General features: G+C 42.9%; 2 protein-coding genes across 2 annotated transcripts; both read left to right on the top strand.

The window, feature by feature from the left end:
• The first annotated feature begins 1,614 nt into the window (after positions 1-1,614).
• On the top strand, positions 1,615-17,525 carry Meig1 (meiosis/spermiogenesis associated 1). Its single transcript, XM_041630525.1, has 3 exons — positions 1,615-1,678; positions 15,580-15,746; positions 17,345-17,525. The coding sequence occupies exons 2-3, from the start codon at positions 15,609-15,611 to the stop codon at positions 17,471-17,473; spliced, it is 267 nt and encodes an 88-aa protein (XP_041486459.1). The 5' UTR covers positions 1,615-1,678; positions 15,580-15,608; the 3' UTR covers positions 17,474-17,525.
• On the top strand, positions 11,630-12,926 carry LOC121432541 (60S ribosomal protein L3-like). The gene has a single exon (XM_041630524.1). It carries the CDS (start codon positions 11,653-11,655, stop codon positions 12,862-12,864), a length of 1,212 nt encoding a protein of 403 aa, XP_041486458.1. The 5' UTR covers positions 11,630-11,652; the 3' UTR covers positions 12,865-12,926.
• Positions 17,526-26,332: the final 8,807 nt, after the last annotated feature.

Consider the following 26,332-nt stretch of genomic DNA (forward strand, 5'->3'; position numbering starts at 1 on the left):
TTGTGTGGGTCCAGATGCCATCAGTCTTCTGTACTTCACTTTCACAGCAACCCTAGCAGAGAGGTTCATTTTTGTTATTTAAGGTTGTGGAAGTTGTTATGGAAATTGTACAAGGTCACGTTCTCAATAAGCAGAGTCCAGATTTACATTCAAGGCCACTGTGTTCTGAAGAACCTCCCGCATAACTCCCTTGTCATCCTGCTTCCTTCATTGCTTCAGAGCGGAACCAGCAGCAGTGCAGTGGTGAAATGCATGTATTCATCCTAAGCATCCTCTATTTGCATCTACTGCACGCTAGGAGCTGTTAGGCCATCTGTGATCCAGGACTACAGAGGAAGACAGCAAATCTGAATGGGTAATATGCAAATTCCTAAGTCTTTACTGGCCTTGTAAATCTCTGAGAGGTTTCTTGTTGTTTTGTTTTTACTGAGAATAAAATAGAAAGCTATTGCAGGGACCCAAACCAAGCCCAAGACTGACATAATCTGACTTAGGTTTTAAGTGGGTTGTGCTGACTATTGTGTTGAGTGGAGGTGAGGAGAGATGCTGGGAATTACTGTAATCACAAGAGAAACTGCGAAGATATGGCTTTTTGGACTTACATGGAGATCTCAAAGCCAACAGGTCTCAGTGATGGGTGGACTAAGAGAAACAGAGAGCACCGGGCAACAGCTATTCAAAGTGGAAGACGTGGAAGCAGCAGAATTTCCTTTGTTTTGGGGGAAGAGGTTGGCTCTGGATGTAGAGTACAAATTGTACAGATAAATCTAAAATTCAGAGATATATCTTGGCTAAGGAAATTAATCTGGGAGTTATAAACAGATCCTTTTTATTTTTAGTATTTAGTGACTCTTTAAAAAGAATTTTGCAGAATTTAACCCGTGGGGGGAAAAAAACAAGGCTTGTGTTTACCTGGCTCACAAAATTCTTACATTCTGGGAATTTTCAGTGAACTGGCTCTCACTCATCGTCCTTTTCCCTTTCACCCTCTACTTATTAGCAAATCATCATGGCTCTCCACTCAAAAATACCGACCTTGAATCACTTTTCACCGAAATAGGTGATATATTAAGTGTTAGTGAAGATGCTGTTGGGAAAATAAAGCTATAGATGTTAGTTAACTTTCATTTAGTCATTACCAGACACCATGGCGGATGGATTACTTGAATCTATACACACTGACAGTTATCTTTTATCAGGATCCAGAACCTCTGCGATCTCTACTCTCTCAAAGGCTTTCATATAACGCCTCTGAGTCTCCGCCTCATCGCAGCAGTGAACAGTTCCCAGCTGGTGCATTCCACTGTACAGAACACAGATGTCCTCGCCCAGTCTAGCCCTTAAAGTGCACACAAACCCCAAGAGCAGGGGGCGGGGCCTGAAGGAGCTGGGCGTGGCCTACGCGAGCGGGCGGGGTGGCGTCACTGCGTTGCTAGGAGACGAGCCGGCGGCAGCGGCCGCAACAGTTGGCCCCTGGCTGACTCAGCCCACAGATCCCGAGTAGAGAACGCGAGCACCGCAGCACCCTCCAGCGAGGCCGGCTGAACCAGGGTAACCGCGGATAGCGGGAGCCGGGCCTGAGCGGATGGGCAGCGAGGACCCGGGCCCTGACCATCGTGCCCCTGGCTCCGTCCTGCCCCGGGAGCGCAAGCCCCGCCCCTTCCGCCCGGCCACCCTGGTACCTGGGTTTTCTGTCTTTTAGGGCGGGTCTTTATTTGGCCCTTCCTACATCTTCGGATAGGCTCCCCAGCTAAACTCTTCTGCTTCCCGAGGCAGCTCATGTAATGGCTTTTCCATTTAATGCCCGGGTTCAGAGGACTGTGTCTAGCCCTGCTTCTTCTGGGCAAATTATACCTTACAGAAATCGTGATTTATGGCAAAAAGAAAGTGGTTTCTGGCAGACAGAACGCTAACTGTGGGAACGCTCTTAAGGGTGGCTTTATGCTCCACAATCGCTAATTTGCACACCTGGGCTGTGGATCGACCATTGGGGAGTGCTTGGGGTTGTGGGGCGGCACTTTGACTGGGTTCAGAAAATGGTGTTCTGTTTCGGACACAGTGTGAGAACTGGGTTCAGATTAACAGTCACGTTCATTATCTTGGCCAAGGTTTACGTATAGTTTAAAGGGATCCTCAGTTATATTCTCCCACCGGCTTGGAGCACAGATAATAAATTAATGTGAGGAGAGTTGGGGCCGTTAGATTAGGCATGTTGTCATGTTGTGTTATTAGCGTTAAGGGACAATAGCTTCAGCGACAGCAGGCAGGATCGATCCCTAAAACACTCATCAAAGAGACGCTCAACGTGAAAAGTAGAGCAAGATGTAATTAAGGTGGCACACGGCCAAGAGCGATAAGGAAAAAGGTCCTGGGACCCAGGTTTGTGACATAAGCTCTAGGGTTAAGGAGAGGAAGAAACTAAGTAGGTCATAAGAGGGGGATGCATAACAAACCGTCCCATTTAAGTTGTGGGTTTCCTGTTGTAGAACTTGCGGTGACTGGCTACATCACAGGTGTCTGCTTTTACATTAGAGCCTTCATTTCTCAGGGCCTTGAGTTTGGTGGCATGTTTTTCCCCTCCCAGTACACATATAGCCCTTAATAGTGCTTAATGAAATTCAGTTTCTAAAACGTAGACACTCAAGCATTGCCACTTCCTGTTTGTAGTGATACATATATGTATTATAGAAAATATGTATTATATAATATTTTTTCATTCACTATTTTAAAATGCTATGCATAGGTATTCTTATGTGAGCAAAACTAGAAAACGACTGTTTTTACACAGCCTTACAAAAACAGAAATATATATATATATTTGTTATTGTGGTAGTATCTTCACAGAGTAAAAATTAATGAAAAAGTATTCCTTTCACAAAAGACTGAGGATTCTTTTTTCCTGGCAACAAGTCTAATATTGAAGCATTGATATTTGTATATCCTTTACATCTGATGACATTGTTAGTCTTGCTTTGCAGTTATGAATTTTAAAACAACTTTGTGCTATTTCAAAGATTCACCCATTCTTTACGAAAGGCAGTAGAATAAAATGGACAAAAAAAAAACCCCAACATGCTTCACCAAAAATATTTGGGAGAATAGCCGTTTTTAAAGAAACATCAGGCCTGAACATCACCATTAATCAGGGGAGAAGACAGCTAAATAATATCCCCAATTTATTAGCACACATTTATAACAGCATTCCATAAAACTAGGTGTGATACAAATGCCTGAAATCCCATCTCTTGGGATGTGAAGCCAGGAGGATCAGAAGTTCAAGATCATCCTCAGGAGTTCGAGCCTGCCTTGGACAATATGAGATCCAGTGTCAAAGATAAAATAAGTGTCTTCTGGTTACAAACAAATTTATATACAAACCTCTTGCCTGGAATTTTACAAATCTCATCTCTAGCATAATAATAATGCCCACAGGTAAATTTCTCGCACTTCCATGTAGGCACTGTTTTCTCATTCTCCTTACTTCTGTGCACCCGGTTAGACTATGAGCTTAAGTTCCCCTGCATCAATCAATCCAAAAGTAACAGTGAGCATCCTTACCCAACAGAAGGTCCAGCAGCAGCGCCACATTTGGATTTGCTCGTGAGTCCCTGGCTGTTCCCAGGTCAGCTCTTTGCATGTTGACTTCCTTCATACTACTATGTACGGCTTTAGCAGGAGCTTGGGTCGCAGACTACAGGGATTCTGAGGTCATCTGCACTGCTCGTCAGCTGTGAGTTTCTTACTCATCTGTTCTTGCCTTGACAATGAAATATTTTGAAGGAACTCCAGAAGATTACACTGAACTTCCTCAAAAAAAGACCTGCTCAAAAAATACATTGATGGAGACTCTAAACCCTCTTCTTGAAGCGTTGAGTGTGGTGGGATGCAAACCGGTTATGCTGAATGCTTTTTTTTCCCAAGACTACCCAATGTAGACCTTGCTCTGTGGACCACGGTAAGGATCATAGACTATCCCATGGCCATCTTACTCATGTCCCTAACCCTCCAGGGCTGCATCCTGGTGTCTTTCTCAGGTTTTATCTGGAATGGTTGTGATATATTTTATTATCCGGACTTCAACAAGATGTACTTGTGTCCTAGCATGTTAAGTCTGGTCAGTAATTCCTCCAACAGTTTCTGTAGTTTTAACTGTTTCATGGAAGCTCGGGTTTGGCTCAATTGCTGGGGAAGAAGTTTCCTGTATGCTAAACTGCACTTCCATCTATGTTTCCTCCTTGGCCAAATAAGCTGCTTCTGGATCTAGCTATATATCTTTCCAGTAAACTTCATAATCAACCAAGGAACACTTGGCTGCCATAGTTTCTTCCACCTTCTGATTTGTTGATCTGTATGGGTTTGTTTACAAGTTCATTCGGGGCCCTCCCATCCCTCCTGGTCTTCTAGAAGCAGAAGTAAAGGCCTTCAGTTCAAGCCTTATCATGAACCCTTGCAACAAGTTCCTGACTGGACAGAAATACTTGCTGAATTGACGAAGAGAAACACCACAGCATTTCTTAAGAAGAGATGTGGAACTTTCTTTAGAAGTTGAGAAAAAGGGAAGAAAATCTGAAATCCCTATTACTAACCTAAAAGGTAAGGCTCCTTACTGGATAAATTGAATACTCCATGAGTACAAGGCTACATCTCCACAGGGGCAGGTACAAGGGAGCAACCACCGAGGGAGCAGGCCTGAGCCAGAGACCTCTTTGGGGCTGGGCCCAAGCCAAGGGCCTCCATGGGAGAAGGCCCGAGCCAGGGATATCTGTGGGAACACGTATGAGCTAGTAACCTCAGCCAGAGCAGGCTTGAGCCAGCCACATCAGCAGGAACAGCCTCAAGCAAGCAATTTCCACGGGAGCAGGCCAGAATGACCCTCGAAGAGCACAGAGACTGGGAACACCGAGTGACCTCTCGGGTGACTAGACCTGTGGCCTGACCTCTGGGGTGACTGGAACTGTGGCCCTGACTGCACCACAAGGAGCAACCATCTGAGTCTTGGATACCCTGGCTCTTGGAAGATTGATCACCAGAGACACAGGCCAACTTTATCAATTAGAGGAAAAGATTGATAGACAAGGTAGGAATATTCTCAAGACCACAAATAGCAACATGACACCAATGAAAACTAGTGACCCTACAACAGCAAGACTTGAACACCCCAATAAAGATGAAGCAGAAAAAAATGACCTAAAAATAACTTTAGAAGAATATTTGAGGCCCTTAAAGAGGAAATGACAAATCTTTCAAAGAAATGGAGGAAAAGACAAACAAACAATTGGAAGAAATCAACAAATCCATTAAAGAAAACCAAGAAAAAGCAATCAAACTGATGAAAGAAACTATTTAGGACTAGAAAACTGAAATAGAGACAATAAAGAAAATACAAACTGAGGGAATTATAGAAAGATAAATCATGAGAAAACGATCAGGAACCACAAATGCAAGCATGAACAACAGAATACAAGAGATGGAAGAGAGAATCTCAAGCACTGAAGATACAATAGAAGAAACAGACTCGTTGGTCAAAGAAAAAATTAAATCTAATAAAAGCTTAACACAAAATATGCAGGAAATATGATACATGAAGAAAAGACAGAGCCTAAGAATAATAAGGGATAGAAGGAGAAAAGTATAGCTCAAAAGTACAGAAAATATATTCAACAAAATCATAGAAGGAAACTTTCCTAACCTAAAGAAAGATAATGCATATGAAGATACAAGAAGATTACAGAACACCAAATAGACTGGATCAATAAAAAAAAAGCTCCCCTCACCACATAATAATCAACACACACTAAACATATAGATTAAAGAAAGAATATTAAGAGCAGCAATGGAAAAAGGCCAAGTACCATATAATTGCAGACCTATCAGAATTATACCTGACTTCTCAATAGAAACAATGAAAGCCAGAAGGTCCTGGTCAAGTGTTATGCAGACATTAAGAGACCAAGGATGCCAGCACAGACTACTATATCCAGCAAAACTTTCAATCACCATAGACAGACAAAACAAGGTATTCCATGGCAGAACCAGATTTAACCAATACCTAGACACAAACCCAGCCCTACACAACATACTAAAAGGAAAACTCCAACCCAAGAAAGTTGACTACATCCACAAAAACACAGACAATAGATGATCTCACAGCAGCAAATCCCAAAAATGGGAAACACACACACAATAACATCATCACCAACAAAAACTAAACAGGAACGAGCAATCAGTGGCCACTAATATCCCTTACTATGAATGGGCTCACTCACCTATAAAAAGACACAAGCTAACAGATTGCATACGAAAACAGAATCCATCTTTCTGCTACACACAAGAAACACATCTCAACCTCAAAAACAGACATCATCTCAGAGTAAAGGGTTAGAAAAAATGGACCAATCAAATGGACCTAAGAAACAAGCTGGTGTAGCTATCCTAATATCTAATAAAATAGATTTCAAACTAAAATCAACCAAAAGAGACAAAGAAGTACATTTCATATTAGTCATAGGAACAAATCTATCAAGAGGAAATCTCAATACTGAACATCTATGCCCCAAATACAAAGGCACACTCATATGTAAAAGAAACACTTCTAAAGCTAAATCACACATTAAAACCCACACACTAATAGTGGAAGACTTTAACACTCCCCTCTCACCACTGGACAGGTCAGTCAGACAAAAAATGAACAGAGAAATAAGGGAACTAACAGATGTTATGACACAAATGGACTTAACAGACATCTATAGAACATTCCATCCAAACATAAAAGAATATACCTTCTTTTCAGCACCTCATGGATCTTTCTCAAAAATTGACCACATACTCGGTAACAAAGCAAACCTCAACAGAAACAAAAACATTGGAACAACCCCATGTATCTTATCAGATCACCATGGCTTAAAATTAGAATTCAACATCTACACTAATTCCAGAAAACCCACAAACACATGGAAATTAAACAATGATCACCTGAATCATCAATGGGTCAAGGAAGAAATAAAGATTGAGGTGAAAGACTTCCTAAAATTCAGTGAAAATGATCATACAACATACCCAAAATTATGGGACACAATGAAAGCAGTGTTAAGAGGAAAGTTCACAGCACTAAATGCTTATCTAAAGAAGTTGGAAAAATCCCACATTAGTGAGTTAACAGAGCACCTGAAAACTCTAGAACAAAAAGAAGCAAACTCACCCAGGAGGACTAGATGACAGGAAACAATCAAAGTGAGAGCTGAAATCAACAAAAAGGAAACAAAGAAGACAATACAAAGAATCAATGAGACAAGGAGTTGATTCTTCGAGAAAAATCAACAAAATAGACAAACCTTTATCCAAACTAAACAAAAGGCAGAGAGGGAATATCCAAATTAAAAAAATTAGAAGTGAAAGGGGGACATAACAACAGACATGGAGGAAATCCAGAGAATCATTAGGTTATATTTCAAAAACCTGTACTCCACAAAATTGGAAAACTTAAAGGAAATGAGCAATTTTCTGGATAAAAATCACTTACCAAAATTAAATCAAGACCAGATAAGCAAATTAAGTAGAACTATACTGCTAAAGAAATAGAAACAGTCACCAAAGTCTCAAAACAAAAAAATCCAGAATCAGATAGTTTCAGTGAAGAATTATACAAAATTTTCAAGGAACTAATACCAATACTCCTCAAATGTTCCATGAAATAGAAACAGAAGGAACATTGTCAAACTCTTTTTATGAAGCTACAATTACTCTGATACCCAAACCACACAAAAACATTGCTAAGAAAAAGAATTACCAGACCAATCTCACTTATATACATTGATGGAAAATTACTCATTAAAATATTGGCAAACCAAGTCCAAGATCACATCAGAAAAATCATCCACCATGATCAAGTTGACTTCATCCCAGAGATGCAGGGATGCTTCAGCATGCGAACATCTGTCAATGTAATTCACCATATAAACACAGTGGAAAAAAATCCCACATGATCACCTCATTAGATGCTGAAAAAGCCTTCGACAAAATACAACATCCCTTCATGATAAAGGTGTTGGAGAGAGCAGGGATACAAGGGACATACCTAAACATAATAAAGGCAATATGCAGCCAACAGCCAACATCAAACTAATTGGAGAGGAACTCACAGTGATCCCACTGAAATCAGTAACAAAACAAAGTTTTCTACTCTCTCCATATCTATTCAATATAGTACTTCAGGTCCTAGCTAGACAATAAGACAACAAAAGGAGATCAAGGGTATACAAATTGGAAAAGAAGAAGTCAAACTCTCGCTGTTTGTTGATGATATGATAGTTTACATAACTGACCACAAAAATTGTATCAAGAAACTTCTACAACTCATAAACATCTTCAGTAATGTAGCAGGATACAAGATTAACTAAAAAAAATCAGTAGCCCTCCTGTACACAGATGATAAATAGGCTGAGAATGAAATCAGAGAAACATCACCCTTCACAATAGCCACAAATAGCATAAAATATCTTGGAGTAACTCTAACCAAACAAGTGGAAGACCTGAATTTTAAATCTTTGAAGAAAGAGATTGAAGAAGACACTAGAAATTGGAAAGACCTCCCATGCTCTTGGGTAAGTAGAATTAACATAGTAAAAATGGCAATCTTACCAAAAGCAACCTACGGATTCAATGCAATGCCCATCAAAATCCCAACAAAATTCTTCACAGACCTCAAAAGAACAATACTTAACTTCATATGGAAAAGCAAAAATCCCAGGATAGCCAAAACAATCTTGTGCAATAAAATAACTTCTGGAGGCATCACAATCCCCGACTTCAAGCTCTGCTACAGAGCTACAATACAGAAAACAGCTTGGTATTGGCATAAAAACAGACAGGAGGACCAATGGAACCGAGCTGAAGACCCGGATATCAGTCCACGAACCTATGAAAACCTGATTTTTCACAAAGAAGCAAAAAAATATACAATGGATAAAAAAAAGCATATTCAACAAATGGTGCTGGCATAACTAGATATCAACATGTAGAAGAATGAAAATAGATCCATATTTATCACCATGCACAAAAGTCAAGTCCAAATGGATCAAAGACCTCAACATAAAACCAACCACACTGAACCTCATAGAAGAGAAAATGGAAAGTATACTTGAACACGTTGGCACAGGATACCACTTCCTAAAACCTCAGTAGCACAGACACTGAGAAAAAAATTAATAAATGGGACCTCCTGAAACTAACTGAGAAGCTTCTGTAAAGCAAAGGACAGTCAACAAGACAAAACAGCAGCCTACAAAATGGGAGAAGATCTTCACCAACCCACATTGGACAGAGGGCTGATCTCCAAAATATACAAAGAACTCAAGAAAATGGAGTACAGACCTAAACAGAGAACTCTCAGCAGAGGAATCTAATATGGCTGAAAGACATTTAAGAAAATGCTCAACATCTTTAGCCATCAAAGAAATGTAAATCAAAACAACTCCAAGATCCCACCTTTCACCTGTAAGAATGACCACAATCAAAAACACTGATGACAACTTATGCTGGAGAGGTTGTGGGGGAAAGGGAACACTCCTGCATTGCTGGTTGGAGTGCAAACTGCTACAGCCACTTTGGATATCAGTATGGCAATTTCTCAGAAAATTAGGAAACAACCTTCCTCAAGACCCAGCAATACCACTTTTGGGTATATATCCAAAGGATGCTCAATCATACCACAAGGTCATGTGCTCAACTATGTTCATAGCAGCATTTTTTGTCATAGCCAGAACCTGTGAACAACCTAAATGTCCCTCGACTGAATAATGGAGAAGGATAATGGAGACAGCAGAAAAAAAATGACATCTTGAAATTTGTGGACAAATGGACGGATCTAGAGAACATCATACTGAGTGAGGTAACCCAGACCCAGAAAGACAAATATCATATGTACTCATTCATAAGTGACTTTTAGACATAAAGCAAAGAAAATACAGCCTACAATTCATAATCCCAGAGAACCTAGACAACAATGAGGACCCTAAGAGAGCCATACGTGCATCTATTCTACATGGGGAGCAGAAAAAGACAAGATCTTCTGAGTAAATTGGGAGCATGGGGACATTGGCAGAGGATAGAAGGGGAGGGGACAGGAAAGGAGGGGAGCAGAGAAAAATATATAGCTCAATAAAAACAAAACAAAAGGGTCACATATCTTTTTTTTAAATATCAAGTTCAGTCAGATGTGGGTTTTTCCACAATGTTTTTGTTTGTTTGTTTTTGTTTGTTTTCTGGGCACTTTGGTTTCTTGTTTCTCTCAGTTTAATGTCTACCAGCTTTTCTGATTTCCCTTTAGTCATGACTGAAGTTTTACAAAAGCCCTGTTCTCCTTTTCACTCCTGTTTGACTTCTTTCCCACCTAGAGATGTCAGGTCACAGTGTCTGAGACACTTCTTGTCAGTAAGACAAATGCATTTTTATTAGTCCCCCTGCCCCAATGGCCAAAGTAAAGCACTGCATTTTAAAGTCCCGAGTGTCACTATCAGAAGTAGCAATGGCATTGTATTTTCCCATAGTCACTGAAGTATTTAAGCAAGGAATGTCAAGTTCTTTGTGAATTTTAGTTTATCTCTTCAAAACGTAGCTCTCATTCCAAAGATAGTAAGGGATAGTTAATTCTAGATAAATGTGAGCGTGGACATGGCATGAGAACATGGATTCAGGTTACTCTGCTTGCTATCTTCCACCACGGAAGAGAATAAATGAAGTTTGTTACGATAGAGCAAAAGTCAGGCGAAAAAATAATGCATTTGTCAATTACATTGACGTAATTACGGACATAAGAGAAGCAGGTTGGAACAGAGCAAGGGAATAGCTTCTGTCGATTTTTGTTATTATAAAATTCTTACCTAGTGGTCTGCTAAGTAACAGATCTGTTTTCCTCACAGTCATAGATACGTTAGCTCAGAGCCAGAGGTTGAAAGTAAATGCTGTTCAGCACCCGAGGAAGTTCCTGCTGATGTTGTTTGAACTGCAGCACCTGCTCTGGGCAGGTGGTCTGTCTGTGCGATCCTGAGCACAGAATGCTTCACAGAGCTTCACGAGGCTCACTTTCCGTTTGCTTTTTCCTAAACTAGACACGAAATAGTCTCGTTCTGTTATGATGAAATTGGCGTTACATTTCCAGATGTCTGATAGATAATGTCTTTAAGATGGGCATTCCCGCTGAGAAAAACTTCCCTTCCTGAAGCTTTGCCTGGGTGTGGCACCCTTTTCCTCCTCCCGTAGCCTGCAGAAGTTTCATGTGTGTTGCTTACACTGAAAGTGGCAAAAGACGTGGCACTCAGGAAAATATCTTTTTATCTTCAAGGATATTACTTTTAATTAAGAATTTTTAAATACAATATTTTCTTATTTTACATCTATCCCTGTTCCCACTCCCTCCCCTCCTCCTGCTCCACCCCCATCCACTCCTCAGAAAGGGTAAGGCTTCCCATGGGGAGTCAACAAAAGTGTATGATTCTTGCTTAAGGCAAATATTTTTGAATGATACAAGCAGATCAAAGCTTCCTATTGTCAAACAGCTAAGCCTAGAGTAAAAATGATGGGGAAACAAAACCAACCCCAAACCACAAACCTAAGAAAACAAGATTTGGCTCTATCGGCGGCGGCGTGTGAGGAGAGATGTCTCACAGGAAATTCTCTGCTCCCAGGCATGGGTCCTTGGGCTTCTTGCCGCGGAAGCGCAGCAGCAGGCATCGTGGGAAAGTGAAGAGCTTCCCCAAGGATGACCCTTCCAAGCCTGTTCACCTCACAGCCTTTCTAGGCTACAAGGCTGGCATGCCCCACATTGTCCGAGAGGTTGACAGAACAGGATCCAAGGTAAACAAGAAAGAAGTCGTGGAGGCTGTAACCATTGTGGAAACACCACCTATGGTAGTTGTGGGCATCGTGGGATACGTCGAAACCCCACGAGGTCTCCGCACCTTCAAGACAGTATTTGCTGAGCACATCAGTGATGAGTGTAAAAGGCGGTTCTACAAGAACTGGCACAAATCTAAGAAGAAGGCCTTCACCAAATACTGTAAGAAATGGCAGGATGACATGGGCAAGAAACAGCTGGAGAAGGACTTCAACAGCATGAAGAAGTACTGCCAGGTCATCCGCATAATTGCCCACACTCAGATGCGTCTGCTTCCTCTGCGCCAGAAGAAGGCACACTTGATGGAGATCCAGCTAAATGGGGGCACTGTGGCTGAGAAGCTAGACTGGGCCCGGGAGAGGCTGGAGCAGCAGGTTCCTGTGAACCAGGTGTTTGGGCAGGATGAGATGATTGATGTCATTGGAGTGACAAAAGGCAAAGGCTACAAAGGGGTGACCAGTCGTTGTCATACAAAGAAACTGCCCCGCAAGACCCATCGAGGGTTGCGCAAGGTTGCCTGTATTGGCGCTTGGCACCCTGCCCGAGTGGCCTTCTCTGTGGCTCGGGCTGGGCAGAAAGGCTACCATCATCGGACAGAAATCAACAAGAAGATTTACAAGATTGGTCAGGGCTACCTTATCAAGGATGGCAAGCTGATCAAGAACAATGCATCTACCGACTATGACCTTTCTGACAAGAGCATCAACCCACTGGGTGGCTTTGTCCATTATGGTGAGGTAACCAATGACTTCATCATGCTCAAAGGCTGTGTGGTGGGAACCAAGAAGCGAGTGCTCACACTCCGCAAGTCCTTGCTGGTGCAGACCAAACGGCGGGCTCTGGAGAAGATTGACCTGAAATTCATTGACACCACCTCCAAGTTTGGCCACGGTCGTTTCCAGACCATGGAGGAGAAGAAAGCATTCATGGGACCACTCAAGAAAGACCGCATTGCCAAGGAGGAAGGTGCTTAATGCCAGAATTTGCTTGACTGGTGTGGCTGGTCTCAATAAAAACTTTTCCAGTGAAAAAAAAAAAAAAAAAAAAGAAAACAAGATTTGTCTATAGAACAGTAAAGTGATTCAGCCACTAACTTCATAGAAAATATGACTAATTTTGAATATTTTAAAAGTTTTTTTATTATTTTAGAATTATTTTTATGACATGTATTCATGTCTTAAGAAGCCGTGTACACATGGGTGCAGTGCCCATGGAGGCCAGTAGAGGGTGCTGATGGGCCTCCTAGGGGTTGGAGGTTCTGGTGGCTGTGCGTGCTTGAGTTGGTGCTGAGATTAAACTTGAGAAGCTGTAGCCACTGCGCAATCTCTCTAGCCACTCGAGTGGGTTTACTTTGTTTGTTTGTTGTCTGAGACTGTCTCGCTGTGTAGCTTTGGCTGTCCTGGAACAAGCAGCTGGTCTCCAACTCACAGAAACTCAATTGTCTCTGCATGGATTAAACATGCGCACCACTACACCTGGCTTGAATGTATCTTTAATAAATGAATTCACATTTTTCCCTCTCTTGATTCTTCAAATCATATTTGTGTGTGTGTGTGTGTGTGTGTGTGTGTGTCAGCTCCCCTACACGAGTGGACTGCCAAGCTCTGCTACATCTTTTCAACTCACTTGTTAGTCATCGCTAGTGAATGGTGCCTTGGGGATGTAATGAACTTCACAGTGAAATTAATGGAATTATAAAATAAGAAACCTTTTTGCTTTGTCAGGCTTTCCCTATTTTAAAAAGACTCTCACAATACTGTAACAATGAAGTCAATAAGAGGCAGCATGAACCTAAATCTAAAAACGCACACTCTAACAAAGGCCTAATCTTTTCTAGTCTAACCAACGTGCATGTCAGTTTGCACACTGGAAAAAAATGCACAAAGCAGTCCTGATTCTTTATCCAGTGTGTGGTTGCTATTTTCATCAGAATTAGAGCTATACTAGTCCAGTGATTTCATTTACATTAGTTTAACTCTGGAGCTAAACCGAACAAAGGTGGGACTGTGATTTCCAAAGAGAATGTAAACAGCCTTCTCTTTAGAATGTGATAATGTAAGCAATGGGGCAAAAAATCTAGAGGATGCAGGGGGAGCGTAGACAAGCTCCTCTCTGTCCCAGGCCAGCCCCTTAGTACTCAAACCAGAAACTAAACCAAGGCCTCAGTCTCCTGATAGCCTCCCTTTTACTAACCATGAGAAGAGACTTGAAGGCTACATTTTCCACACTGAGGAAATAGTCAAGGAAATCCAGCAAGTCTGTCTTTCCCTTTTCCTGCTTTTCTCTCTTTAAAGCTAAATGTATTCCATTTGTAAAGGCATTTGTTGTGAGTCTGCTCATATGCTCCTGATTCATCCTATGTTTGGGATGCTGTTCACCCAGTGGCAAGGAGGGATATCTCTAATTGATATGAGGATAGTTTTTCCTTTCCTATCATTGTACTTTAATGTGTTTCTTGGCCTTTAAAATAATAACCTAATGAGAATTTGTTGCAGTGATCAAAAATACATAAATTCCCTTAAGGATCTTCTTTATGAATTATGTCAATGAATTTTAGACAAAATAAATTTTTTTAATAGAATGGATTCAAGGAATCATGGTGAAAATTTTGGGTACTTTGTGTCAGCTAAATAATCTTTTGTAACAAAGTAAGTATTTGAGAAAAACAAATACAAGACAATGCCTTTGAAAAACTGACTGCGGTGTTGGGGTGTGTAGCTCAGTGGTAGAATGCTTGCCTAGGACTCATGAGGTCCTGAGTTCAGTCCCAGTAACTGGGGAAAAGCTCAGCAATAGAAGTTTGCTATATAGACAGTTAATATGAATCAAGCTTGGATAGCTGAATGACCAGTAGTAACCCTGGAAGCCGTAGCATGGAATTGGTCCAGTTGTCTTCCCACGCTAGTCTACCAGAGGGCGGTGTGACACTGTGACCCAAGAAGATAGATTACGATGTCTTCAGAAATTAATGGAAGGTGCATCTCGGGAACAAGAAGGGGAGAGAAAGCAGAGTGATTTGTAGGCAGCGCGGAGTGGCCTCACCCCAGGTCCTCCTGCCTTGGCCTCCCAAGTCCGTCACCGTGCCTTGCTAAGAATGATTGTCCTGAGGTTCCTTTTTTAAAAGAGGGAGGAGAGGAAGAGAGCGAGACTATAAATTAATGGAATAGTGGTGGGATATTTTGATGATATATTGAGCAGATACAACTGACAGTGTGTTTTCGTAAATGTACACTATCTAGTGTCCAGAAACCAAGAATGGCTATTTTGGAACATTACTTAGCAACTCCAAATACAATCTTGATGGTGAAATTAGTTATTCTCTGCATGTCTTCCAGGGCTTAAGAGTATTTTGGGTGCATTGTTTTGTTTTCCCAAAAATAACAGTCTTGGAAATGAATGTTAAAGTGTGAAATTTTACTGAGGTATTTTGTTTTATTTTATTATTATTTTTTTGAGAAAGGGTTTCTCTGTAACTTTGGTGCCTGTCCTGGAATTAGCTCTTGTAGACCAGATTGGTCTTTAACTCACAGAGATCCGCCTGTCTTCGCCTCCCAAGTGCTGGGATTAAAGGCGTGTGCCACCACCGCCCAGCAAGGTTCTCTTTTTTTTTTTCTTGTTATTGTTCATTCTAAATGTTTTGAAAGTTGCAGTCAGCATGTTACCTACTAAATTGTTCTAACCTCTTTCAGAAATAATTGCTAGGAAGGCCTCTGTAGCCATGGCGAGTTCTGACGTGAAACCGAAATCCATAAGTCGCGCCAAGAAATGGTCAGAAGAGGTAGAGAACCTGTACAGATTCCAGCAAGCAGGGTATCGGGACGAGATCGAGTACAGACAGGTGAAGCAAGGCGCTATGGTAAGATTGATGGCTCTTCCAGCTTGCTAAAAACCAGCTTCACGGAGGGGGAAAAGCATCTTAATAACAGAGTACCAAAACACCACTGAAAGGAATTCTCTGAAACTCCCGTCTCGAGAGAGGGAGACAAAAGTCCCTGAAGGTGGTCTATAAGTTGGGGGCCAGTGTGCTCCTTTGGCTAGGCACATTCACTTTCTGAACTACTGCGCTCTCTAATACAGGAGTCTTCAAACGGTCATTTTCCTTACTCTGGTAACTCTATTATCATATATTCAGTTGTGGTCAAACATTATTTCCCCTCTGCTTATTTTGACAGTAAATTAGAAAGGAGTTGTATATATTGGCTTCTTCTTTTCTTGTTTTTTTTTTTTCTTGAGATAAGATCTCACTCGAAACTAGGCTGACCTTGAATTCACTGTGTGCTGAGCACTTCAGATAAGCATCAATCCTCCTACTAGTGCTTCCCAGGCTCTGGGATTACAGGAGCAAACATCACATCTGTGTAGCTACACTCTACAATTAACAACTAATTTAACATTAATGGATAGCAAGCTAGATAACTCACATCATTGGGTGCCTCCCGATTTGACCATTTACCTGACCATGGAGTTTTCCCTCCTGCAATTCTTATAGTTGATGCTGACAGAGCTACCTGGAGTTCTCTGAAGAGCCAATAGGTGTGTATACACTAACAAGGGTGTCTTTGGAACCTGGTGAAGGGATAAGAATCTGTCCCAGCATCTTGGGAACACCCCCTTTCCCTGTTGGTGGCAGCTCTGACTTAAGCCTTAGAAACAAGCTTTGTAGCTATTTTCCTACAAAGCAAATGCAGCTGGACCTGCCACGCTGACCAGATGTGTGGGGTCTGTTTCTACTGTCACATAATCAAAGCAGGCAAGAGAAGACACAAGGTCCGGGCATTGTGACACATGCCTGAGATCCCAGATCTCAGAAGACTCGGGATCTTAAGCTTGGGCTACATTGGGAGAGTTTGTCTCAAGCAAAAGCAGGTGAAAGAGTTGGAAAGGAAAAGTGGGCAAATTTACCAGAAAATAGTAGACACGGTTCACCAAATAGTGCACTCATTTTTCCTTCCAGTTGCAGGCTGTGATTTATAGGAGGGCTGGGAAAGGGAAGGGCTGCCTGTATTGGCATGTATCTCCAATCTTGGCCGTGGTGTACACGCTGAAACCTCAAAACTGGCCTGTAAAGAGAAGCATATTTCAGTGTTGTGTCCTCCAGAGTAAGGCCAGAAACTAACGTTTGCTTCATGTGAGCACACAGTGCTCTCCCCAAAAGCAGAAGGATCTTAAAACTTTACCTCAGCCTTTAATTGATCATTTATTTATTGTCTATCCAGTGTTCTGCCTGCCTACATGCCTGCACAGCACACAGATCTCATTAGGGGGTGATTGTAAGCCACCATGTGGCTGCTGGGAATTGAACTCAGGACCTCTGGAAGAGCAACCAGTGCTCTTAACCTCTGAGCCATCTCCCCAACCCCCAGACTTTAATTTTTGATACAAGTTGTTTGATGGTAAAATGATATGAAATAAAACTGGCGTGACCACATTCTCATTCTCGCCCTTCCTGTGCAGGTAGACCGCTGGCCAGAGACAGGCTACGTGAAGAAGCTTCAACGGAGGGACAATACTTTCTACTACTACGACAAGCAGAGGGAGTGCGAGGACAAGGAAGTCCATAAAGTGAAAGTTTACGCCTACTGACCTTCTCATTCCTTTGGCTTGTCAATCTTATTTTAAGAATTCATTGTTAACACTTTCCATCATGTAAATGTCATTTTACAAAACAATGCAAAATGCTGTCTTTAATTCAGTGTCTTACAACATAAACACCGTGGAACCTGGTACTGTCCAGACTGGTCATCCTTGCTGGTTCTGAACAGTTCTGCAGTTGCCCCTCTTACCTCCTTCTGAGCATTTTAGTGGCTCCATTGGGAATCCAACCCTTTGGAAGCTGCTCCAAGGGTTAGACTATCCTTACAGCAGATCAATACTTCACTTAGAGCTTGCTCCTAGCCTTTCTCTGTCTACAATAGCACTTGCATTTTCTAACCTGAGGGTTTTGTTTTTTCCTCTTGCATCTTTTGCCTCTTGCAGAACATAGTGGAAATACAAAGTATGATACCTACCCTGGAGGAGCCCTCCACAAATGTAGAAACGTGCAAATGTAGCCATGTATCTAACGTGCATGTGACTGTATGTAGGGTTAGTCCAGCAACACAAGAAGAGCGAGAACACACACACACACACACACACACACACACACACACAGAGGGAAGGAGGGAAAGACAGAGGAAGAGGGAGGGACCCTGAGAAATTACGCATCAGGCCTGTAATCTAGAAGGAGGAAGATTTTTTTCTGGCTCATAGTTTCCAAGATTTTGGTTTGATGTTAAATGGCTTCGTTGCTTCTGGGCATGAATGTCATGATGGGAATTGCATGTTGGAACAACACAGCTCACCTCATGACAGCCAGAACACAGACAGGAGCCAAGGACAAGGTAGCTCCCCCAAAGGCAGACTTCCTCCAACAAGTCCCCCCGCCCTTTTTATTCATCTTCCCATAATGCCATATTACAAATCTATCATGGGATTAATTCATTGATTAGGACAGAGCCTTCAGGACCCGGTTACTTCTGGAAGTCCAGCAGACAACCAAACCCCTTGCATATGGACCTGTGAGGGATGTTTCACATTCAAGCCATATTGTGCATCTAGTGATGCCAGGGGATGTGACAATGGTTTGGTGGCTTTCTCACCCCACATCTAACCCATCAGTGGGAATGATAACCCTTCTCTTACCCAGTTATCGCAGGTTTTTGTATGTCACAGCAACTGATTTAATTATGCGGACCATATGTCGAGTGGGAATTACCCCCTGTGGGCCCCGGTATTTGCATACTTGATTCTCAGCTGGAGGTCCTGTTTGGGAGATTAGAAAGCCTACTTCTGCTTTGTGTGTGTTTTTGAAGATGTGAGCTCCTAGTTTCCTGCTGTGGTCTCTTGTTGGCATGCCTTCCCCATCATTATGGACCACTTCCTTCCTCCTTGAACCAAAAGCCAAAATAGGCTCTTCTGTAAGTTCCTCTTGGCTATGATATTTTACCACAACAATGGAAAAGTAAATCATACAGATCACCGCACATTGGTGCATGGATTCAACTCCTGATCTGACATTCGAATCACTCAGGCAGCCTTTAACGAGGATAGCCATCTCCTCTCTGTTTACCAGTCAACCTCCTAGGCCTCGCCTAAATCCATTAAAACACTAATCCCGCTTTCCCTCCCTCTCTCCCTATCTTTCTGGCCTGCTGGATTTTTGTTTTGTTTTGTTTTCCACACTGATAGTCAATTCAAGGAAAGTTTTGCTTTTGTTTCTCGCATGATGGATCTATTGGTTAGTGATTCCACTGCTTGCTCTGCCAGTGCGTGCTTTTTGCTGCTTGCTACACAGTTCTGTTGCTGACATTATGATCATCCCATTCAGCTTGGGTGGAGTGCCAGCTCCACGGCAAAAGGGACCACAACTTCATTGTGACCCAGTGTCCTTAAGAGCTCTCAACAAAAGTGCTTGTCAGAGGCTTCCACCCACTTCTTGAAGTATGTCACAATACATCGGTGCCTCTCCCAGAAAATGCTGGGAATCAATGGGCCCCTTTGTCACTGGAAAAAAGTCGAGTCAGGAGAATAAGTTCAGTCAGGTGACTTGAAGGTCTCCCGCCCAACTTGCATCCAGATCACAGAATCCATGCCTGTGCCTTCTCCTATTATTCCTAATTGTCTGCCATCTGCCTGGCTAGCTATCATTTAAATATTCAAAGACTTCAGAAAGATACCAAAGAAAGAGCTAGGGAGTCTCTACGGGGTTTGGACAGTTTACTTAGTGCTTGGCTATGGACACTCGATAGACAAGGACATGCATGAGCAGGATGGAAGGGTGGAGTGCTAGCGCCCAGAGTCATATTAACTAGTTCCAAATGGGTCTTCTCTGCTTGTCCGTTAGAGGTTATCCTCCTATGTTTCACCAGCTTCATAGAAAAGAAGTGGATGGGAATGCGCTTCCCATGCTAGCATCTATTATTCCAGTTGCTGACTTCATAGGACAAGGCCCCTGTGACTTCAGACCCTGACATGTTTCCCATGTTCCCCTTCAAAGGCGGAGGCCTTTCTTGTGCCTTCTGTTCTTACCTTACTCTGAATCTTCCGTATGTCCCTGAGACAAAGCACCAGGCACTGTATCTGGTTGCTACAGCAGCGCTATAACTCATCACCCAAGAAAAGTACGGTTAAATTTATTAGGGGAAAGGGAAAGGATACCATAGGGAGGTGTCACTGTCACATTATTATAAATGTCTCTTTAGGAATGATTCCCTCCCAAATGCCTGAACCTCGCTAGACCATGTTCACAACATGTAAATGTCTAACCTGGTCCTCCCCTCGTGGAGCTGATACTGTGAACTATCCATGGCTGGTTCAGGCTTCCCAGGGCCACATCAGGCATCGGTGTCTACTGTTCTATTGGCTGTATCCGTACACGACGAATCGCTGTCATGTCCCTGCTCTGGCTTGACGGGTCTGTCCATTCGAATTCGTAGTTCCAGAGCAGGGAGCTGCAGGTGGCTGACTGTGGCATCGCTACTAGCTTGTCTTTCTGAAGCGTTTCTATGGAGACTTCTCAAGCCATAGTCCCCCTTACATAGAGTAGGAGTGGGTCTGTAAAACCTGCAGTGATTCTCCCCTGGGTGAGTCCTGCAGGTAGAAGGTCTGTAGTATGTCTCGGTCATTTATTAGCTCTTTGTTACCCTTTGTGACTTGTGAAGTGTAGGGACTTTGGTCACTTTCTACCATTTTAGCCTAGTAAGTTCTGGTTTTGTCATCTTCTAGGTGGCGCTTTACTGGGAAAATCATGGCAAGGATTTGACATCTGGTGGCAGGGTCACGTCGGCATCTGCCAAAGCACACCAGGTTTTCCTGAGCTTGGTACAGGACTGGCGTGGTTTCTCTGCCACCTCCGAAAGGGTGGATTCCCTCTCCCAATGGCACTCTCTGCAACCCCCAGGCACTTTGGGTACTCCTGAGCACACATTGCTGGCAAGAGCATGTGATGTCTATCACCCTGATGTGAATCCCTGATGCAGAACGTCAGCCCACGTGGTTCTCTAGCTTCTGTGGTATAGTCAGCTTTACAGCGAGGAGGCTACATCTTCAGGTAGGATTCTTCAGACCATTTGATCTTGGCAACTTGATCAACTTCGTCGCTTTTAGGGGACTAAGGATTGGTAAGCCACAGAACACCAAGTGTTTCCACACATCCCGCCCCACCCATCGTTGAGTCTGCCACTGAGGAAGCTACAGTGTAGGGCTCTTGGAAATGACCCACTGTCAATGCATTGAATTAGGATTTTCTGCCCTTGTTATTAAGATTCGTATTGATAGGAATTTGGCCCCTGACTGCTGGAACCTTAGCTCTTATCATTGCAGACATTCCCTGTCTTTGGAAGGTAGGTTAATGCTCTCTACTGCAAAGGTTTTTTTTTTTTTTTTTTTTTTTTTTTTTTTTTTTTTTACCTACCCATCAATGTACAGTGCTTCCTTGAGGATCAGGGGCTCCCCTTTCTTCACCGGTGTGTACAGCCTGGCAGTTCATGGAGAAAACAACCCCATCTTCTGCCTCATATGTAATAGGACCCAAAGTATTACAGCTCTCTACCCATCATTGTCAAAGATACTTTATTGGACCAAGGTACTCATCTGAGCAGTGCCTATCCATGGATGAGTTTGCAGTTGCTGTATCTAGCCTTCGAGAGAGAGTCAGGTCCTTCTCATTCCCATAAAAGTTGCACACTGGAACTGGGCAGAGAAACTTTTTCAAGTATCTATGAATGGGCCAGTTCCATTCAAATTAGGAAAATAGAAACTTTTTTTTAAAAAAGTAAGTTCATGTGGCCTTCTGACTTGAAGATGTGTCCTAAGGGAGCAGCCTTCCAGTTGGATCATTCCATCTGGGACCACCTCTCATCACATTTATAAGGTTCTCTTTATATAGGGTCTATATAGGGTCTATTTAAGAACTCCATATGAGGTCGTAGTGTGGACAATTTCCCACACAACATTGGAAGACTCTCAGGGGTAGTTATCCCTTGTGAAGCTGATGCAACTTAAGAAAAAGTTAACAATTAGAGGATTTGGTAGGATTTAAACAGGTCAACACCCTGTTTAAGGTGGGAGCCAGCAGATGCTTATTCCTCAAAAGAGCAAAGAAGAGAACCTTCGTCCAATGACAGATGGAGATAGAGATAGAGACCCACATGGGAGCACTAGACGGGGCTCCCAAGGTCCAGATGAAGAGCAGAAGAAGGGAGAATATGAACAAGAAAGTCAGCACCATGAGGGGTTGATCCACCCACTGAGACAGTGTGCCTGAGCTAATGGGAACTCACCAAATCCAGCTGGACTGGGACCGAATGAACATGTGATCAAACTGGACCCTCTGAATGTGACTGACAATTGGGGCAAACTGAGAAGCCAATGATAATGGCACTGGGACTTGTCTCTACTGCATGTACTGACTTTTTTGGATCTTATTCTATTTGGATGCACACCTTCCTAAGCCTGGATGGAGGGGGGAGGGCCTTGGACTTCCCACAGGGCAGCACACCCTGCCCTCTCTTAGGACTGGTGGGGGAGGGGGAAGGGGAGTGGAGGAGCAGGAGGGAAGTGGGAGGAAAGGAGGAAGTGGAAATTTTCAATGGTATTATTTAAAAAGCAATAAAAAATTATTAGAAAAAAAGAGTAAAGAAGACAAAAGCAGGAGAAACATCATTATGGGTGATGTTTTGCTTTGAGGAGAAAAGGTTCCATTCTGCCGTGAGCACACAACTCTCCATGCTTAAGTGCAGGACTCTGGTTCCAGGAGAAAGAAACAGGAAGAGCCAGAGCAGGACAGGTTTCAGAACAGCCGCAGCCAACAGTCATCAGGATGTTACATTGTTTTGTCAAGGGAAGTTCAAGAGCTTTCAGGGGTGCACAGGTGTAGCTGTTCTCTTGTGGGTCTTCACGTGTAGGGTATCATTTGGCTCTACTCTGGAGGGGTTTGAACACATCTGTCAATTGCCAGCAGTTTGGTAACTATGGAGGGTACTTAGGACCTCTTGGAAGGGCCCATTCCATTGAGGACTCAAATGTTCTGCGGGTCCATCTTTCTAGGTTTTAAGGAGGAACCCAGTCTCCAGGGTTCATAGTCTTTCAGGTTCCACCCTTTGGTTTGAGTATAACCTTGTTTCCATTTTTGTATAGGGCTTGTTGGGTTTGCCTTAGGTCTATTCTGTACCTGGTCATATGAGAAAGGGTCTACTCTACAGTAACTCTAGGATCTGATCCCAGCATTAGACATTGGAGCTGTTTTAACTCTCATGAGGGTGATAGGTAATCCTCAGAGGATTCCTGGCAAGGCTTTCCTAGAACATAGTTAATGGTTTGGTTAGTCATTTCAGTTTTGCCTGAAGGCAGAACTCTCTGAGCAGTGTGTAGATAATATTTTTTTCCCAGAGCTCTAGATATAGACTGAGTCCCCTGTGAAGTAAATGATGATCCCCTGTCACCCTGGGATAAGTGGGTGAGGTCAGACCCCGGTATAATTCCTTTTAGGGTAGCCCTTGCCACTGTGGTCATCTTCTCAGCCTGCATCCAACCAGTAACGGTGTCTACCAACACCAACTTGAAGCTGGCACAAGAGGGCATATGAATAAAATCCTCATGCGGCAAGGGGCCTTTCCTCTGAACTGGCTCAAGACTTGGTGAAGGAGTAGGGTAACTGGAGCTGTTCTGAATGCAGGGTATACAGGCGACATACATTTTTCACTGTGCCAGTCAATCTTGTTGGAAGAACAGTTGAGATATTACTTAGAGTGACGTCTTTTCCCATGTGAAATGAGTAGTGTATTCCTTAATTATTCTCCTCCATTGTAGAGCTTGGGATTGCAAGTGTTACAGCTCTTGAGGGAAAGCTGTCCTGACTGATGGAAGTTGGGCCATTCCTACAGCTGTGAAGGGAAGGTATCCTGAATACCTACAGCTGTGAAGGGAAGGTATCCTGAATACCTACAGCTGTGAAGAGAAAGAAGTCCTGACTGCTACATGTCAGACTATACCTACAGCTGTGAAGGGAAGGTATCCTGAATACCTACAGCTGTGAAGAGAAAGAAGTCCTGACTGCTACATGTCAGACTATACCTACAGCTGTGAAGGGAAGGTATCCTGAATACCTACAGCTGTGAAGAGAAAGAAGTCCTGACTGCTACATGTCAGACTATACCTACAGCTGTGAAGGGAGGTTTCTTGGATACCTACAGCTCTATACCTGACTGCTTCATGTCAGACTATACCTACAGCTGTTAGAGAAAAGTTTCCTGTTGGGGAGTCAGACTATACCTATAGCTGTGCTTCAGTGTGTGTGGGGGGGGTGCTCTCCCTGCAGGATGTGGCAATCCTGCTCCTCTCTTAGACAGCCTTTACAGCTCAGCTCTGCTCCACTCTGCTAAGAATGTTTCCCAGCAGAGATGTCTGTTGCTTCTCTGCTCTTCTCTGGCAAAAGAAGATCTCCACCCAAAATTCATTCAAGAGATTTATTGGGAGGGAGGAATCCAAGGGAATGAATGGCTGCCTCTGCCAGGGAAGAAAAGGGCAGCTGCCAACTGAACAGGCACAGGGTTTATATAGGGCTTCTTAGGGGCAGAGTTTTTTCAGGTCAGATTTCAGTCCCTGAGCTTAGATAAGCTCAGAAATTGCCTGGTTTTCCTACTCAGGGACTGGTTGGTTTTGTGCTCAGTTGATCAAGGGCAGAGTGTGTTTCTTTGGTTCTGGTTTCAGGACCAAAGTGTGTTTATTTCAGTGGCCTTTTTTTTTTTTTAACTTTTGCCTCTAGTTTCAGGGCTAGGGTGCATTCCTTTCACTGGCTCTGGTTTCAGAGTCAATGTATATTTCTTTGGCTCTGGTTTTAGGGTAAGGGTGTGTTTCTTTGGCTGGCTCTAGTTCTAGGTCAGGGTGTGTTTCTTTGGCTGGCCATTTTACCCTACAGGGGTAATAGTACTTTATTATTAACAAAGACTGATGATCATCTTTGGTTGGATGTCCCCTTGATCTTGAGCCCATTCCTTCTCCAGGAGTAAAGAGTCAAAGGACTTGTAGAACTTCATTTTATTTTTTTGAGACAGGGTCTCACTATGTAATTCTGGCTGTCCTAGAACTCTCTATGTAGACTAGGTTGACCTTGAATTCACAGATCTGTTAGCCTCCTATTCCCAAGTGTTTATCCCAGCTAACACTGCTTTTTTTTTTTCTGTTTCTCTGTCTGCAGGTGGTGGTGCATACCTTTAATTCTAGCACTTGGGAGGCAGAGGCAGAGGCAGGCGGATCTCTGTGAGTTCTAGGCTAGCCTGGTCTAAAAAGTGAGTTCCAGGATAGCTAAGGCTACACAGAACACTGCCCACGGCCTAAGTGCCAAACTGCCAATTGGGATGCAAGGTATAGTCAGGCTGTGACAATGTCCTCCCTCTGCATCAGGTCTAGCTAACTTTTCTCTCCTGCTATGCTCTGTTTCCTTAGACCACCTATCCTAATTGATTGTAAATTCTTCCCATTTGTTCATTGCAGTCCCATTCCTGAGAGTATGAATTTAGTTCTCCAGATAATGAGACTGTACTAATGAGGTGAGCAGGCCTGCTTTTCGTCCCACCTGGCTCCTGCACAGCTAGCTTTATACTTGAAATAACAACACACAAAATTGTATTCATTTAAACACTGCCTGGCCCATTAGCTCTAGCTTCTTACTGGCTAACTTCACATCTTGATTAACCCATTTCTATTAATGTGTATCGGCACTTGACTGTGGCTTACCAGCATGAGTCTAACCACTGTCCATCCTGGGTAGGAGAAACATGGCGTCTGCCTGACTCTGCTTTCTTCTTCCCAGAATTCTGTTTGGTCTCCTCCACCCACCTAAGGGCTAGCCTATCAAAAGGCTAGGGCAGCTTCTTTATTAACCAATGAAAGTAACACATAAACAGATGACCCTCCTACATCATGAGATACTCTTGAGCATGAATTCCAGAAAACGAGAAAGCAAATAATAAAACCATTCACCCACATACACTTTTAACCTGAATGACAATCTAAACAAAGGCTAGAACCATTCATACTTCATCTGAACTAACCAACCTGAAATTTTGAACATCTTTTTTTCTTTTAAGGAGAGGTCTTATCCCACACAAACAGAAGCAATAACCTCAGAGATGCTCATAGCAGATACTTGCATCTCAATATTGTGGGACTTAGTCCTGAGAGGACAGCAACTTGAGCTGAAAAGTTTACCTTCAGTTCCCTTGGACGCTGCTGCAGTGTACCCTCAAGAACGGGAACAAGTCCAGTCCAGGAACCTAAGAAAGATGCCAGAGTTCTATTGCAACACAGTCTGGCTTCAGTATAATCTGGATGATGACTTTTGGTCAAAAGCTGAAAGGCGCCTTATGCAGCTGGACTTAGCTTGTAAGAGTCAGAGGAAATGGT

This window comes from Microtus oregoni, unplaced genomic scaffold (genome assembly GCF_018167655.1).
Source record: "Microtus oregoni isolate MIOR12 unplaced genomic scaffold, Mior012 000035F_ref0000213, whole genome shotgun sequence".
Classification (NCBI taxonomy): domain Eukaryota; kingdom Metazoa; phylum Chordata; class Mammalia; order Rodentia; family Cricetidae; genus Microtus; species Microtus oregoni.

Excerpts from the sequence above, each read along its gene's own strand:
- LOC121432541 (XM_041630524.1), top strand. The coding sequence starts at position 11,653 with ATGTCTCACAGGAAATTCTCTGCTCCCAGGCATGGGTCCTTGGGCTTC.
- Meig1 (XM_041630525.1), top strand. The coding sequence starts at position 15,609 with ATGGCGAGTTCTGACGTGAAACCGAAATCCATAAGTCGCGCCAAGAAA. Across the intron at positions 15,747-17,344 it reads AGGTGAAGCAAGGCGCTATG|GTAGACCGCTGGCCAGAGAC; the intron begins GTAAGATTGATG and ends CTTCCTGTGCAG.